The 16,076-nt window shown below is 33.3% G+C and overlaps 1 protein-coding gene across 1 annotated transcript in view; it reads right to left on the minus strand.

Annotated features, from left to right (window-relative positions):
* LOC150099330 (ER degradation-enhancing alpha-mannosidase-like protein 2) overlaps positions 1–16,076 on the minus strand; it is a 146,053-nt gene that overhangs the window by 68,674 nt on the left and 61,303 nt on the right. The window contains exon 3 of the mRNA XM_090403720.1: positions 7,865–7,990. Coding sequence (XP_090259846.1) covers positions 7,865–7,990 — 126 coding nt within the window. The remainder of the gene's footprint in view (positions 1–7,864; positions 7,991–16,076) is intronic.

A 16,076-nucleotide genomic window follows, 5' to 3' on the forward strand; every position in this document is an offset into this window, starting at 1 on the left:
GCATCTACAGATATTAAATGTTTCACTTCAAAGGAAAGAAAAACTAATAACTGATCTCACACTTTTTCAGAGAGACTTGGAAAATAAAACTTTATTTTTTTCTTTGTCTAAAGAAAATACTGACAAATTCATCAGGAATAGAATTAGAAATGGGATCTTATGTTAGCAAATTAAATGAACTGGCCGAAGAACTCAACAATTGATTTTGCAACCTTCGAGAACTTAAGCCAACATTTGCTTTTTTTGGAAAATCCTTTCCTCATAAACGTGTTTGAGTGCAGTTGCCCTATTTCAAAACCAATTGTGATGGATGCTGCAGCTGCAGAACTGGAGCTTTTGGAACTTCAAGAGGACGAAGGACTGAAGGTAGAAAAGGAAAGTGAATGTTCTGTAATTGTGTTATGGGAGCAAGTTTTGGACCAAAGATATCCAACACTTAAGCAATATGACAGAAAACTGATCTCCATTTTTGTGACCATGAACTGTGAAGCACTATATTCGATTCTTAAATTTATTAAATCTAAATATAGATCTGTTTTAAATTATGAACATTTGAATAAACTTGTAAGAACTGCTTTGACTAATTACATACCTAATTTTAAGTAGCTTAGTAAGAAAATTGATACAAGGAAGGCCCTCTACTAGTAATCATCATCATCATCAAATTCCTGACATTTACCCTCAAGGGATGTACAGGATATGATACTGCTATGTGAAAATTTTTACGTCATTACTATCTTCCTATCTACAATTTTCCTCCAAATCAGTCTGTTACCTGTCAAGACTCCAACATTATCAGGTCTTATATTTCTATCTTCTAAGGCACTTTTTACCATATCAATCCACCTATGCCTTGGTCTTCCTCTGGGTCTTTTTCCTGGCAGAGAACACTTGTTTTGCTAACCTCTCCTCTGCCATTCTCTAGTAATGGAATGTGCTAATCTCAGGTAGTAAGTGACCATACTACCTGAGATTAGCACATTCCTAGATACTAACAATGTCAAGTTCTTTCCTAATATCCTCGCTTTTAATATGATATTGCCATTGATGCCATCTGTTCATGCCCCTAATATCTTTCTCAGGACTAGCATATCTGCAGTCTCTAGTCTTTGGTAAAGTGTTTTACTTCTAACCCCACTCTCAGCTCTACAAGTCAAAATTAGTTTGAACACTGTCTTGTATACAGCTAATTTAGTGTTTCTCTCTTATTCCATATAAATTTATTCAGTTGACTTCCTACCAGCTTTGTTGATCTGTTGTCTGTTTCCATATTTAATTTACCATCTTCACTAAAAATCATGCCTAAGTAACTGAAATGTTTTAGTTGATCTATAGGTTCTCCATTCATAATGCAGTTGATATTTTCAATGCTTCTGCCTATTTTCATTGTCTTTGTCCTGTTATTGCTGACCTTCATACCATATCTATTACAACAGTTATTCAATTTAGTCAGGGAATCTTGTAGACTTGTAAATACTATTTGCTAGTAAATAAGTAACTAAAATTATTGTTTTGACTTTAAAATTATTCCAATTGTTCAAAGTAAACTTCATTTAATGTGTTTTGAATTAAACTTTTTTATTGCAGTAATTTTTATTAACCCTATTTTTCTTTCCCTCTTCTTTTTCTTTTGTTCCTCTTTTTTGTTTTCTCCTCTTCTCTTATTTTTTTCCTGGTAGAGAGTAAAGAGCCACATGATGCATGGATGCATGGATGCAAGCCGTACGGCTTGAGAGCCATGTTGTGGCCACACACCTGTTATATACCTTTTGCAAATCTATAAAACTTAAATACAAATCCTTGTTATATTCCTATTATTTATCAACAATTTGTCTTAAAGTGAAAATCTGATCCTCACAGCCTCTATTTGGCCAGAATCCACCTTGTTCTTCATCAAGCTTCTCTTCCACAATTTTCCTTGCCATTTCTCAAATAAACTTGCAAAAATCTTACCAGGAACACTCAACAGGGAAAAATACCTCTTTAATTCTCACATTCAGATTTATTTTCCTTTTTTTTTAATAAATGGATAATATGAGTGCTCTAATAATCTGGAATTCAACCCTCTTACCAGGCCTTTTGAATCATACGGTGCAGCTCCATATATGAGTACCTCCATACATGAGCATTTCTGGTCAAATTTCATCTACTCCAGCTGCCTTTCCACATTTCATGTTTTTGATGGCTTTTTCTTCTTCAAGTATGGATACTTATTCCTGACTGCATTTACTGTTGGGAGTTTTCTACCACTTTGTTGACATTGCTTGTTTCATTTAGCAATCTTTCAAAGTAATTACTCCAGACATCTAGAATATCTTTATCTTCAGTTTTCATGTTACCATTAGCATTTCAGATTCCTTTTACGGTACTCTTTCTTCCATTTCTGAGATTTTTTAATAGCCTTCAGAATATTTTGCCACCTTTCTGATATTTATTTTCTATATTCTTACCAAAGCACTCCCAGTCAAAGTGTCTACTTCTGCAAATGGATTTAAATGCATATTATGAAAGCCAAAAGCAAAAATCAGTTTACCAAATTTTGGCATTATGAAATGGGACCAAAAAGAAATGAAATTAATTTATGACATTTGATACATTTCTCCTGAGTTCAACAAATTTCCATCAGTCTCTGATTAAATGACCACTTCTCAGAAGTCGTTTAATTTGGTGGGAGTATCTAGCCAATTTATGGAATCATTTGAAAAAGAAAGTATTGTCATAAAACCAAAATGTGATTACATTATATGGATAACATATGTTATATAACGAGGTTCAGAATAATTAAAAGAATTCAAAATACCTGAAGAGTTTGCATCCATACACAAATTTCACTCTTGACTAATATTTCTGGACACACAGAGTGAACAAAATTAAAGTATCCCTGCTTAATGCTGTGGAGTGCCACCCAGTGATCCAAATACAGCAAACCTTTGCAGGAATACATATCAGGATGTTCCCAATAAACCCTGTCTTTGAGAAATCCCCAAAGCCAGAAGTCATGGGGGATGGAGGAGGTTCACAGAGTGCAGCAATAGTAATGCAATTGTTTAGAGTACAGCTTCACAAGCAAAGCACACTTGGGGGGGGGGGGGGGGGCAAGGTTAGTGCAATCACTGTGGATGGTATTAACAACAACCAGAATGAAGGGAAAAATCCTGTGTCCATCTTTTTAAACCTTTCTGGCACCTACCGAGTTGTGTGATATCAAATTCCATGCATTTGATGTTTACAATACCCCTGTATTGTAAACATCAAATGTGAGTGAATTTTGGAATTATTGTTTTCGTTTTTTTGTTTCTCAGATATCAATTCCACATGATGCACAATGTATTCTTACAAAGTTTTCACAGCATCTGGATCACTGGATGGTGCTCCACAAGGCCATAAACATGGGTATTTTTAATTTTGATCATCATGTACTTTTAGAGGTCTACAAACTCAGTTATTTGGTATACAGAAAGCCTACCCATATCGGAAAATACTTTTATGTCTCATCTCACCACCATCCCTGTGCAAAAAAATAGAAATAATTAAAACATTAAAAGATAAAGTATATAATATTGCTAGCAACATAAAGAAAAGGAATCAGTATCTTAAATACTTCAGCCACATGCTATCTCAAAAGTGATATAGCATAATGTTAAAGAACATGTAAAGATGTGGAAAAGAAGAGAAAACACAAATTCAGATTAGTCTATCATACTGCCAACAAAGGCCATCCTGAACTATGGTAGAAATGTTATACATGAACTGCTTTATCAGAAAATTCAAGGAAGTTTTAGAAATATTATACACACCTACTCAATAGAAATCAAGGTATCTTCGTTTTAATTGCAGCTAATATGTGTCATGACTATATTATTAAACCAAGTTGTACTGTTTATTAAATTACAGCTTTAATATAGTAAAGGTTTAATCTCTTGCCATTTAACTAATATCTAAAAAACTCAAAAAAACAAGACAAAAAACATATAAACTAATTGAGAAATGTGAAACTAATCAAATTTCATCCTAAAATTATGTGGTCATTAATGTGGAACTCACAAGAAATGATGATAAAATTACAATGCAGCACATTATTATATATAACTTACTCTCACTATCTGGGTTTGAATTTGTCTAGCATGTGAAGAACCTTTATTGGGACTTTAAGTGAAGGTGAGTTAGCCAGTTTCTTTGGAAGGTGGTGGGATTTTTCTTCTGGAAACTCAGGTTTTTCATCCCCTAAAACAGGCAATATGGCCAGAAAACATGCAATTTATAGACATTGAAGAAAATACAGATGGATTAACCACTCTATCATGGCAGGTTTCTAAGTAGTAAAGTTACCTGGCTGTGACAATAAGCAAGTGTACTTAGTATGAAAGGGAAGATGGGATGGGACTCTGGCTAAAGAAAATTCAAAGGGACCAATGGAATAGTTTGTTATAGTGAACAGCCTGTTATAGCAAATTTCGTGAACTTCCTTTAAAACTGCTTCATGCCTATGAGATGAAGAATTTTTGGTAGTCTGTTACAATGAGAACCAACTACAATAACAAATCAAGACTTTTAGGTAATAATAAAATCATCATACAATTTTTCTTCATGATTTCTTCTACTAATAAATTACCATATAAAAATATGCACAGGGCGAGAAAAATCAGCCACGCCTTTACCTCCCAATTTCAAACCTACATATTTCTTTCTAACTATGCCAACTCTTTTGAACTATGCAATAACAATTTTAAACTTCAAAGTTTACATTTCTATTTAAACATATTGTGATATCATATGTCAGTATGACTAATTTGGAATCTGTTTGCCCTCTTTATGATCATCTTTGGTTCAAAATTTCAGTGCTTTATTTTGTCATCATCCTACAAACTACTCAGTTTTTATTATTATCTATACATTTACTCTTCAATCTAAACTTCCTACAATCCAACTTAAAAGTTAATTATTTACTTCAAAGAGTTCATAGCTTAAACTAGCATCCCTTCCCCAACCCCACTTGACTAAAGCTGATAGATGGCTGAGCTTAATGCGCTCTACAAGCAAATTGAACTTATCAACTAGTACGCCTACTACTAGAACACTTGATAATTCTAAAAATTCTTTCAATTATACTGCCACTGATAGATCTCTCACCATTAATGCTAACTGGAATACTTCTTTCTGCAACAGAGCATCATTCCTATAGCTATTCTCACACTTGTAATCTGGTGTTACTATAATGTCAAATGAAATTATATCTTTTCTTTTTAGTAAAGAAAATCATTCTTCCAATAAATCTCTCTCAATTGTACCACATTACTTATTGCGCAAACCCAGAAATGTATAAACAAGCAATCATCAGAGATATCTATGACCAATTCTTTACTAAAGATTTTCACCTTTCTGTATGTGAGATATATAAGACCATAACATTCAAAGGTGTTTTATCATTTTGGAAAAATCTTCATAATAGGTATAAGCAATATATAAATAAAGACTCATTTTCATTAACTTTGACAAAATATTTTTTAAAATGTTAACTAAACTGTGTGCCATCATAAATACAATAGTCATTAAATAACCTAAACAGGACTGAGGAATGGTCAGATAACTGACAATAATATCTGTTATGTGGTATCACGAAGCGTATTAAAATCAAAATATGTATATGTTAAATACAAATCATTATAATTAAAGTGTTAAATATTTTCATTTTTAAATTCTTAAATTCTAAAAATGAAAATATTTGTTTAACAACACACTTTGCATGTCCTACTGATGACAAGATATTGTAGAACTTCTTGAACTCTTCAAATCAGTTACCAATAGTTGGGTTAATTGCAATTCTATGACTTTTTGTGTAAAACCAAACATATAATACTATTCATTTATTTTCATGTCATGGGGATAAAGACATATCTTGAATTTTGATATACTTGTACACCAAACATAGTTTAGTGCAACATTATCATATCACATCCACATTTCCTCTGGGGATAGTTGTAGCAAGTTTTTTCACTAAGTTGTATTAAGGTTATTCATAATGACAAACAACATTTCATCATTACATCCCAAGGTGTAGTTAAAGTTAGTTGCTGTAATATCCATTTAAGGTGCCAGTTTGAAACATACACTTAAATACATTGCAAAATGGCTAATCAGGCAGAGAAAGCAAAATGTATTCTCCTTGACTAGACCTATTGTGAGAAAAGTACCAGTAAACCAAAAGGGAATGATGTAGCAAGCAAATGGGTGCCATTCATTCAAAGTGGAAAGAAATCAAGGGATAACAGCAGGCATGCAATACAATACAATATCACAACACCACCCAAGCACACTGAGATTAGCACTAAACTGTATGTGCTTCACTTAAGCCAACATAAAGTCAATGATGACAAAGTTAATGGGATTGAATGTGACTTTCTGGGGTTACTAGGAAAGATGAAACTTCATAAACTATAACTTTAGTAATGAATCCATGTTCTCTTTCTTTCTCTCTCTGAGGGAATACATGAATATGCACAATATATGAATCTGACACTGAAAACAGAATAATAAATATTGAATGATTTTCCTCTCTGGCCAAACATACTGTATATGAGGATGAACAGCTTTTAACCATATTTAGCAGTACTCAATATGTTATGACTTTTCTTTTGCATATCCTTTCCTTCTGTATATAAATTATTTTCTTTCACTGACCGCACATCCCAGAATAGAAGAGGCAAATAAGATAAAAGAACAAACAAAGCTGTTTAGTAGAGTTAAATGAATAAACTTATAAGGAGTAAGAGAGAAATATAATTAAAATGCTAGACTAGCTGCATACGAGACAGTGTTTAAACATTTTAACTTATGGATTTGAGAGCTGGGTTAGATCAAAGACTGGAGACCACAGACATGAGAGTATTGTAATAATATGGTAATATACTATTCTGCTACTTGGATAGGAAAATATGACTGTCATCTGTTAGTACTCAGCATTTTCACAGGTCTAGCTTCTATTGATGAGCCTTCAATAAAATTCAATCAGTTTGTTTTTTCTAAATCACTTAGGGAATTGAACAATGTAGATCCGAATATAAATTAAATTATACTTTAATAAACATCTCCGATTTGGCAACGTCACGTTGCCATTTTCAAAAGGAACTTATAAAAAAGGCACGTGCACGCAGGCAATACAACACAGTAACTGAGAATGAAGCTATTGTTCTCCTAGAAGTCCTGATGGTGCCCTCTAGCAGGCTAAGTAGGTGTTCTTGGCCGTTGGGCTGAAGGTCTGCTGATGTATGCCTCCCAAATTTGGGGCAGTCGCATACAACCAAATTTGTTGAGGTTTGGGGAGTTTCTTAGGGCTGAGGCTGATTCCATAAATAGTCTTTCGAATTTGTATTTGCTACGGTGTATTACTGTAGCTTTCTTCCATCGTATTCTGTGGCATGTATCCAGAGCATGGTCTGAAAGACCAGAATGGCTGTACTTGTGAAACCGGATGTAGTCCTTGTGTTCAGAAATCCTGATATTTGCTGTCCTGCCTGTTTGGCCAAAGTACGACAACCACTTCCCCTAGACCTACCTGGTGTATACCAGGTCCCTTGCAGTTGTAAACTGTCGTACTTTGGCCAAACAGGCAGGACAGCAAATATCAGAATTTCTGAACACAAGGACTATATCCAGTTTCACAAGTACAGCCATTCTGGTATTGCAGACCATGCTCTGGATACACGCCACAGAATACGGTGGAAGAAAGCTACAGTAATACACCGTAGCAAATACAAATTCAAAAGACTATTGTAAATAGGCATTTTGTGATGTTTGTAACTCTAGCTTTTAAAGTTCACATCACATGTATATAAATCAGTATTAAATATTATAATTATTTTTAAACCTGGCAATAGTCTTCTAGCAACATTTTCTGCGAGCCTTAGCAGAGGCCCTGAGCATGGCCATCCTGGCTCCAAATCCATTCCAGCTTTATGAGAGAGCAGATGAGCAGACAAAAGGCCACCAATCACTGAAAGTATAGAATTAGTCCTATTTAAGTGCTTGTATAATAATGATAATGAAAAAAACATTGAAAGCTACCAAAAAATAAATAAATAAAATAAAATAAAATAAAAAATAAATAGACAATGGATATAAATTTAGAGTACACATGAGGTCACTAAAAAGTTTTCTTTTCTATGTTTTATAACCTGAAAGACATTTATCAGAAATAATGGATATTAAAGATCCAACATTATTTCAAAGCTGAACATATGTAGAAACTATGAAAGTTTTGTAATTCTGGCCAGGGAGCTTATGAGAATATAATCCTCAGCATCGGAGTTGCCTTAGCTTGCATTACTTAAAAGAGCATGACTGCTGCCCAAGTGTTCGTATATTCCCCTTTTATTAATATTTGATAAAGATTTCACTGGACTGTTAGCTGTTTCAAACTGGTTGGTTGTCTTCAGTTCAACACTAAAGGAATCCAATATCAGTGAGTTGTATTTTTCATAAGTGAACTCTCTTTATTAATTACTTTTATGCACCAAATGAAAGAGTCACACAATGAAAGTTGTAGACCAACCAGTTTGAAACAGCTGTCAGGTCAGCGAAATCTGTATCAAATGCACTAATAAAGGTAAACATATGAACAACTGGGGCAGCAGTTATGTTCTTTTAAGTAGTGAAAGCTAAGGCAACTCTGATGCTGAGAATTGTATTCTCATAAGTTCTAGTCAAAATTATTTAGAAAGTTTAAACTTTCATAGTTTCTACAAAACATTCAGCTTTGAAATAATGTTGGATCTTTATCCACTATTTCTATAATTTACGTCACCAAAATGAAGCTGTATAGTTCTTTCTTTATTAATTTATCAGAAATATTTTTATGATGAACTCTTACTTAAATAATGGAAATGAGAGCATTTGGATATCGAAAGGAGCATCATCCTTTCTAACAGAAAGATGATAAAAAGAAAGCTGTGAAACAATTCAGCCAAAAACCTAAGACTTCTTTTTTAATACATATAGTACGGCAAGAATGGATGAGACTGAAGGAAAGAAAATGCAGTATAGATATCACCTATACCTCGGCAGTCCTAAACCTATCCAGTTGGGATTGCACTGTTGTTATAAGGATATGCTTTTGCACTGCATTCAATACCTGGTCAGAAATCCAACAATAGGACAATGTGATATCAAGTTTTATATTAATCTGAGGAAAAACTCCACTGAAACACATAAAATGTTACAAAAGAATATGGCTTTGCTCAGAGCACAAATATTTTAATGCTTTAAATACTATCAAGAGCCTCCATAGCTCAGTCAGTACAGACAAAGCCATTTGGTCGCAAAGACCTGGGTTCAGTTCCCATCCATGATGTGAGGAATCTTAATCTGGTCTCTTTCAACTAAAGGTATGTTAGTCAGTCTCATATAGAGGTAGAGGGTTTTTTTCAGCTGGAAACTTGGTTTTTCATCCCTCAGAATAGGTAAATTGGCCCTATAAACACATGGATCTAGTCATGAATACTAATCCTTAGGGGATACAGCAGAGGAGTGACAAGCCAGCTGTATTAATTCATTGTAAAACCCCTTGTCAGGAGACTCTACCCATCCTAAGAGACGGATGAGAAAGGAAGGAAATACTATCAAGAGGGACAGAGAGAATATGAACTTTGCAGCAGACAAAATAAAATAACCTTTAACCCAGAAATGGAGGATAAAGTATGCAGTTTACTTGCAAGAGCCTGTCAATTGACCTCACTGTGCTAATAAAAGAACTAAATGTGAATGAATAATTAACTGATAAGGTTCATAATTACAACAATCTTAGTTAAAAGAAAAAATTGTAAGAGGATTCTATTACACAATTGGCATAATGAATAAACTCAATAGCCATATGACTACAAAGATTCTATGCACACAGAAATCAAAGAATGTAAACAAAACAATGTTAATGGCATCCTTTGATTACAAACGGCCAATACATAAGTAATTTGCAAGATGCTAAAACATTTACTGGTGAGAATCAAGTAACTGACATTAAAACATGTAGAACGCAAGAAAAAGTTTTAATGATAAAATTTATCAAAATACAGATATTTCAGTCTCAAACTAACATGCAATGCCTTAATCAGTTAGAGTGACAAGTTCAAATACCTTTTGAACTAACAATGGATTTCACATTTATCATATGGGTTGTGAGAATGGGCAATATGACATTATAAATGATATGATGATTCATATGATATTCATAACATGAAAAAACATTACTTGCCATTGTTGAAGATACAAATCTCCAAACTTTCAGTAAAGAAACAGTTTCTTTAAGACCTCAACAAAGGTCGAAACTGGTCTGGGTAGTGCACCCCCCATAATGTATAACATCATACATGTCCACTAGGAGATGTGTTTTACATTATGGGAAATACTAAGGAACTATCCATGATCAGAGCTTACTCCACTTTACAATGAGTTACCCCTATCATGAAAGGGTCACTTACACTTTGATCCGCATAAACTTTTATAGTTTCTATATTCGGCATGAAACTATTGTAGTCTCTCTATTTGGCTTTGAAATAATGTTGGAATCAATATCCACTTAATTTGAATAATTTTGCATTGCCGAAGAGAAGCCTTTTGGCTCTCTTTTTTTCAGAGTTTCTTTAAGGAATTTAAAGTGCCTTTTGAATGCTACTCACATATTTTAGACAAAAAGGATGTGCAATTGAGAAAAGACTTCAAGAACAAAAGTGTCATTACAAGAAATTCCATATATTTAGTTTTTCAGTATGGACAGAATTCTTTGGTTCAAAAACTTGCCTTAACCACAAATATTTTCAATATGTGCAATTATTTAAAGAGAGTTCTCCATAATAAATTCCAAAAATAAATAAACTCCAAAAAACTTCTACACAATAAATGACCAAAGTGCTACTACATCGTTATAATGGTGTTTCTTTCTTGAAAAAAAAATTCTTATCATGAACAATTCTTATCAAACAAATAATGGTTTTATGGTTAGTATTCTAAAGCAATCAATCAGATCCAGAACAGAGATCTGCTCAGCAAACTACCATTCTATAGTCTGCCTTCAACCTTTTGCAATGGGTCACCAGCTTCCTCTCAGGTGGTTGCTCACTATGTGTCATAGTACATGATTTCCACATCAATGCAGGAGTACCTCAAAGCTCTGTAATCTCACTACTCTCTTCCTCCTATACATAAATGACCTATTCTGACTTCAAATCCTACCCATAACAGTGTAGATGACAGTACACTCTACTCTTCCCTCTTATTTGACAATTCCTGTAGTGCTCAATCATTAGAAGCATCAAGATTTTTCATAATAAATGCCTCAAACTATTCTCACCATTCTTCAATGAAGTATGGATAACCTTGTGAACTTCGATGCTACTAGCAAGTTCTAGCAAGAAAGATTGCATGTCACTTCCCTTCCTTATTTTGATAACACTCAAGTATCAAAACATGATCAAATTTCTCTTCTTTCAACTGATCTGCACTTCCCAGCCTTTTCTGACACAACCATCTCTCTTTCTCTCTCTCTCTCAGCAACAGCTCCTGCAGCAAACAAAACAAATGTCTAATTTCCATACAAGGCACTACTTTTCACCTATACAACTACTACCACTGTGCACAATCTCAAATCTGACAAAACATTGAATACTTCTCATAGATTTGGGGTAGTGCACCCAAAGACTCACTAGCATTACTTGATGCTATTCAGAAGAGGGCAGTCAGATTAACCTCCCAACCAGCTGAGATGGATGAAATAGCTAGATCACCCTAGCTTTTTTCATGGATCAAAACTACATTGGCATTCTACCTTTTATCGTACCATTACCTCCCTCTGCCATTAACCCCTTTACAACTGTTTTAGAGCCATTAGTGGATTAACTGTTGGCGAGCGAACTTTGTGTCACCTGTCTTTACGTGTACTGTATTACTTGGAGTTTCTCTTACTGTCCTACAATATTTGACCTTTTTTTTTTTTGCCTCACAATTGATTTATTGTGTCTCTTCCCAAAAATTTAAACAGATTTCACATGTGCAAAAATAATCAATCCTGAAATGACCACCAATCAGCCTTTGCAACAAATCTATTTAGTAATAGTAAATTTGATGTTTTGTTATTCTTCAAATCAGTGCAACGGAACAGCTGCAGTGATTGTTCTTTCACTTTACTTATATAATATAGAAACTTTTGTTTTTTGCAAATTTTAATCTTCAAATTTTGCAGTGAAAATATTATCCTTATATTTTTAAATAATATTTATTAAAATAAATGACCTTTTGCTTTCTTTCCTAGCAAAATACCATTATATACATCATCACATTTCAGTTTTAGAAACAAATTTTTTTGTTGTTGTTTTGTTTTTATGAACAACAAATGATGTTAAATTGCATTTTTGAAAATTATGGAGACAACTACTGTCTTTGAATAAAAACTTTAGTTTAATATAACTAAAATCTACATTCGATATTTCAACCTTTATGTCAAGGTCATCTTCTGGAGCATACAACTATACACAGAAAACAAGCTACACTACAATCAAACTGGTTTGTTAAAGATATTGACTAACCGCTACAACAATTGTTGGCCTAAACTCTGGTTTAAAAAAAAAAAAAAAAAAAAAAAAAAAAAAAAAAAAAAATATACGTCAACGCTAGAGTCCTATTATTAGTGTTATCTGTTGGTTGTAGAAATACATTGGGCGCAACAACAAGTATCTATCTATATACATATATTAACATCATGATTATACTTGTACATTCCAGCCAGTTAGTATGGAATGGTTTCTAATACTAGCTGAAGATTAGTTAGAGTCCTGACTTATGCTGGATCTTATATATTAGTTATATTAAACTAAATATACACTTATATATTAGTATTTTTTAATATAACTGATTGTTTAATATAACTAATATACTTATATATTAGTTGTGTTAAACTAAAGTTTTTATTCAAACACGGTAGTTGTCTCCATAATTTTCAAAAATGCATTTGGATCACCATGTAAGCTTAAAAGAAAGGATGTTAAATTGCATTACTCGGTTTCCGATTGTGAGTCTTTTCAGTAACAAACATTTATATCTAATGATATTTTAACAGGGACTCTTCGCCCTCGTCTTTTTTTTTGTAGGATGCACATTACAATAATATCCAGTGCATAACCACCGTAGATATATTGAAAATATAATATAAAAGATATCATATACGGAATGATTCAAAATTTATGCTCATTTAGAAGATTTTGTAATGCTCCCCCCCCTCTCCTCCTTATCCTCTGCTGGAACGCAATTACATATTCTAAGTTTCTACAGGTTTAAAAGCTTTTCCAGATCATATTCAAAATCTATTACTTCATTTTACTGTTTTGACAAAAGAAATAAGGCAATGATATTGTTGTACCGTGAAGCTTCTAATCCTCTACTATTTCTTTGCAATCTAAAATCTAGACAGATGTTCTACTGTCTACTAAAATTATTTGAAATACTATGCTATATTTTCACCATCTTTCATAAGACCCCATCTAGAGTACTGTGCCCAGATATGGGTGCCAGGGTTTCTTCTTCATGGGGAGGAGGTGGAGAGGATCCAGAGATGAGTGACCAAGATGATAGCAGGTCTATGGAATGAATCTTATGAGAATAGGTTAAAGATTTGTGGGTTGCAGAAATTGGTTGATAGGTGGAAAAGGGATGATATGATTGAGACATTCAAATTACTGAAGGGTTTCTATAAGATTAATTCAGAAGATATTTTTGAGAATAGGACTGGTGGTGGGAGGACTAGGGGTCATACATGGAAGCTGGGCAAGAATGTGGTTAGCAAGGGTGTTAGAGCTAGGTTTTTTACTTGTAGAGTGGTGAATGAGTGGAATAAGCTGCCAGAGTCTGTTGTGGGTGCTATGACTGTGAATGAGTTCAAGGCGAGGTATGATAGATACTGTGTGAATGTCGAATAGTTGTTCTTAACATGATGTTAGGGCCTTCCTCGATGAGTCTGTTGACTCCTTGGAGTTGCCTGAAATAATAATAATACCACACAAAATGCTGCTGGTGGTTGCTATTTCTGAAATAATCTACGTCTTAGAAATACATGATAATAATCCTCTTAGCTGGAGGAAAATCTATAAGGCTTAGATTACTCTCACTGCTATTGAGAAATAAAAGAGAGAACCTTACCAGAATTCACACTTAAAATGCCTCAAGCTGTACTGCAGAATACATCAAGAATGTCTTGTTTCGTTTTTAATTATTGATTATCAGACATTATAACACAGAAATACTGACATTATTTATGCCATAATAGTTTCTTAAATTTATAATGATCAGTTTTGCATTTATTATCGAAAAATTATAAATTATTTGATACAATTATCTTGAAAAGGAGGATCTGAATTATTTTAAAAGAAAAGGAGCATATGCGTTACATAATCTCCTTTTTTTTTGGGGGGGGGGTTATAGACCTATTCAATCTGCAGATATTATAGAGAATTTATTTTATAAATTGTTCGCAAGACAACTGTAACAAATGTAAATCACTCGAGGAACATGCCCATTCATTTTAGTGAAAATAGTAGTGTTGGATTCTGATTATGTAGAGATTAGAGTAATTATTATTTGCTTCAGAATCCAACATGAGCTTCCATCACAAAGGCTAGACTTGTAAATATTATTTAATGTATATAACTTATTTTAAAATTTAATATTCATATAACTGCCTTAATTTTGTCTAATATTTAATTATTTAATCAAAGATATATGTATGAATAATGAAAAGACTGTATTAAATATTAATAAGTTATTTTATTTATTGTTATGTCAATATTATAAAGAACTTGTATTTGTAATTTAACTATGCATTTATTGAAATGCAAATATTCTATTTATTCTTGTTTGTGAAAGTTTAACGTTATATAATAACAGAATGTAGTTGTATAGCCTAATATAACATTCCCGAGAATGTTTACGTTTATCGGTTGTCATAAAGAGGCGTGAAATAAACGAGCGTGAGTGGAAGAGAGCGTGGGCTAAATAAGAGGAGAAAATATATACGTAGTAGGGGAGTTGGGACGGAAACTTGGAAGTGAAAGGAAGCAAGGGCATAAACTAGAGAAGTAGAAGTAAATGAAAGGTTCTTAAGGGCAGGAGTTAAGAGGATAATTTTTATAAGTGAGCAAGGACGAAGTGAATTTTATAGTTAGCTGAAAGTGAAGCCAGCAGAAATAATAAAAGGGAAATTGATGCTGTAATTGGATAATATAAAAAGCTGGACGTTCAAGGAAGAATTCTGAATAAACCCAGTTGGTTTAGAATTGCGGCTTATTTCCGATTTGCCCTAAGGAGAACTGCACAGTGTTTTAATTAGTTTATGAGTGGTAACAAGGATAGTTGAAGTACCCTGCAGTCGATGTCTGGATTTCTGAAGCACGATTGATAGTGTTTTAATTATAACTGTGGATAAGTCTTGTAGATGTGTTCTTAAGTGAAATAAAAATAATTTAAAAGTTTGCTCACAACGTATTTGATGTACTAGGAACTATTTCCGGTAAGGACTATCTTAGTGTATTATTTCAATGCTTGAAGAATTGAGAGTTAATTACGCTACGCTTAACCTAACCTCAACTGTGGAAACTCTTCGTGATTGAGAGTTGAAGTTAAGAATTGTTAGAGAGATATTTTCAACTATTAGTGCCTGCGATATTTTGAACTTATAGCATGACTGAGAAGTGTGTGAAAACTGATTAGATAGGAAGTTCTATTATATTTATATATGTGTAGGAACTTTGTAACTCAGAAGCTGAGAAAGTGTATGTGAAGGCTTGGAAGGTTGAACTAATGTGATTGACTTGGCTTAATGTTTGACTTGTTTTTATTGTTTAAATTAGAAGTAGAATTTATGTATGTGTGATATGACCTATATTAAATATTTGTTTTTGTTAATCAAAAGTTGTATTTTGCCTGAATCTCTTTTACTGCACCATTCATAAAATATTCGAACCAAAGCAGGTAAATTAAGTAAGTCAAATATACTCGGCCAGTATATATATTAAGGAGAAATAGTTGAGGGTTGATTTTTCTTC

Source organism: Typopeltis vanoorti, chromosome 14 (assembly GCF_054136105.1).
Source record: "Typopeltis vanoorti isolate ZY-2024b chromosome 14, IOZ_Tvanoo_1.0, whole genome shotgun sequence".
Classification (NCBI taxonomy): Eukaryota; Metazoa; Arthropoda; class Arachnida; order Uropygi; family Thelyphonidae; genus Typopeltis; species Typopeltis vanoorti.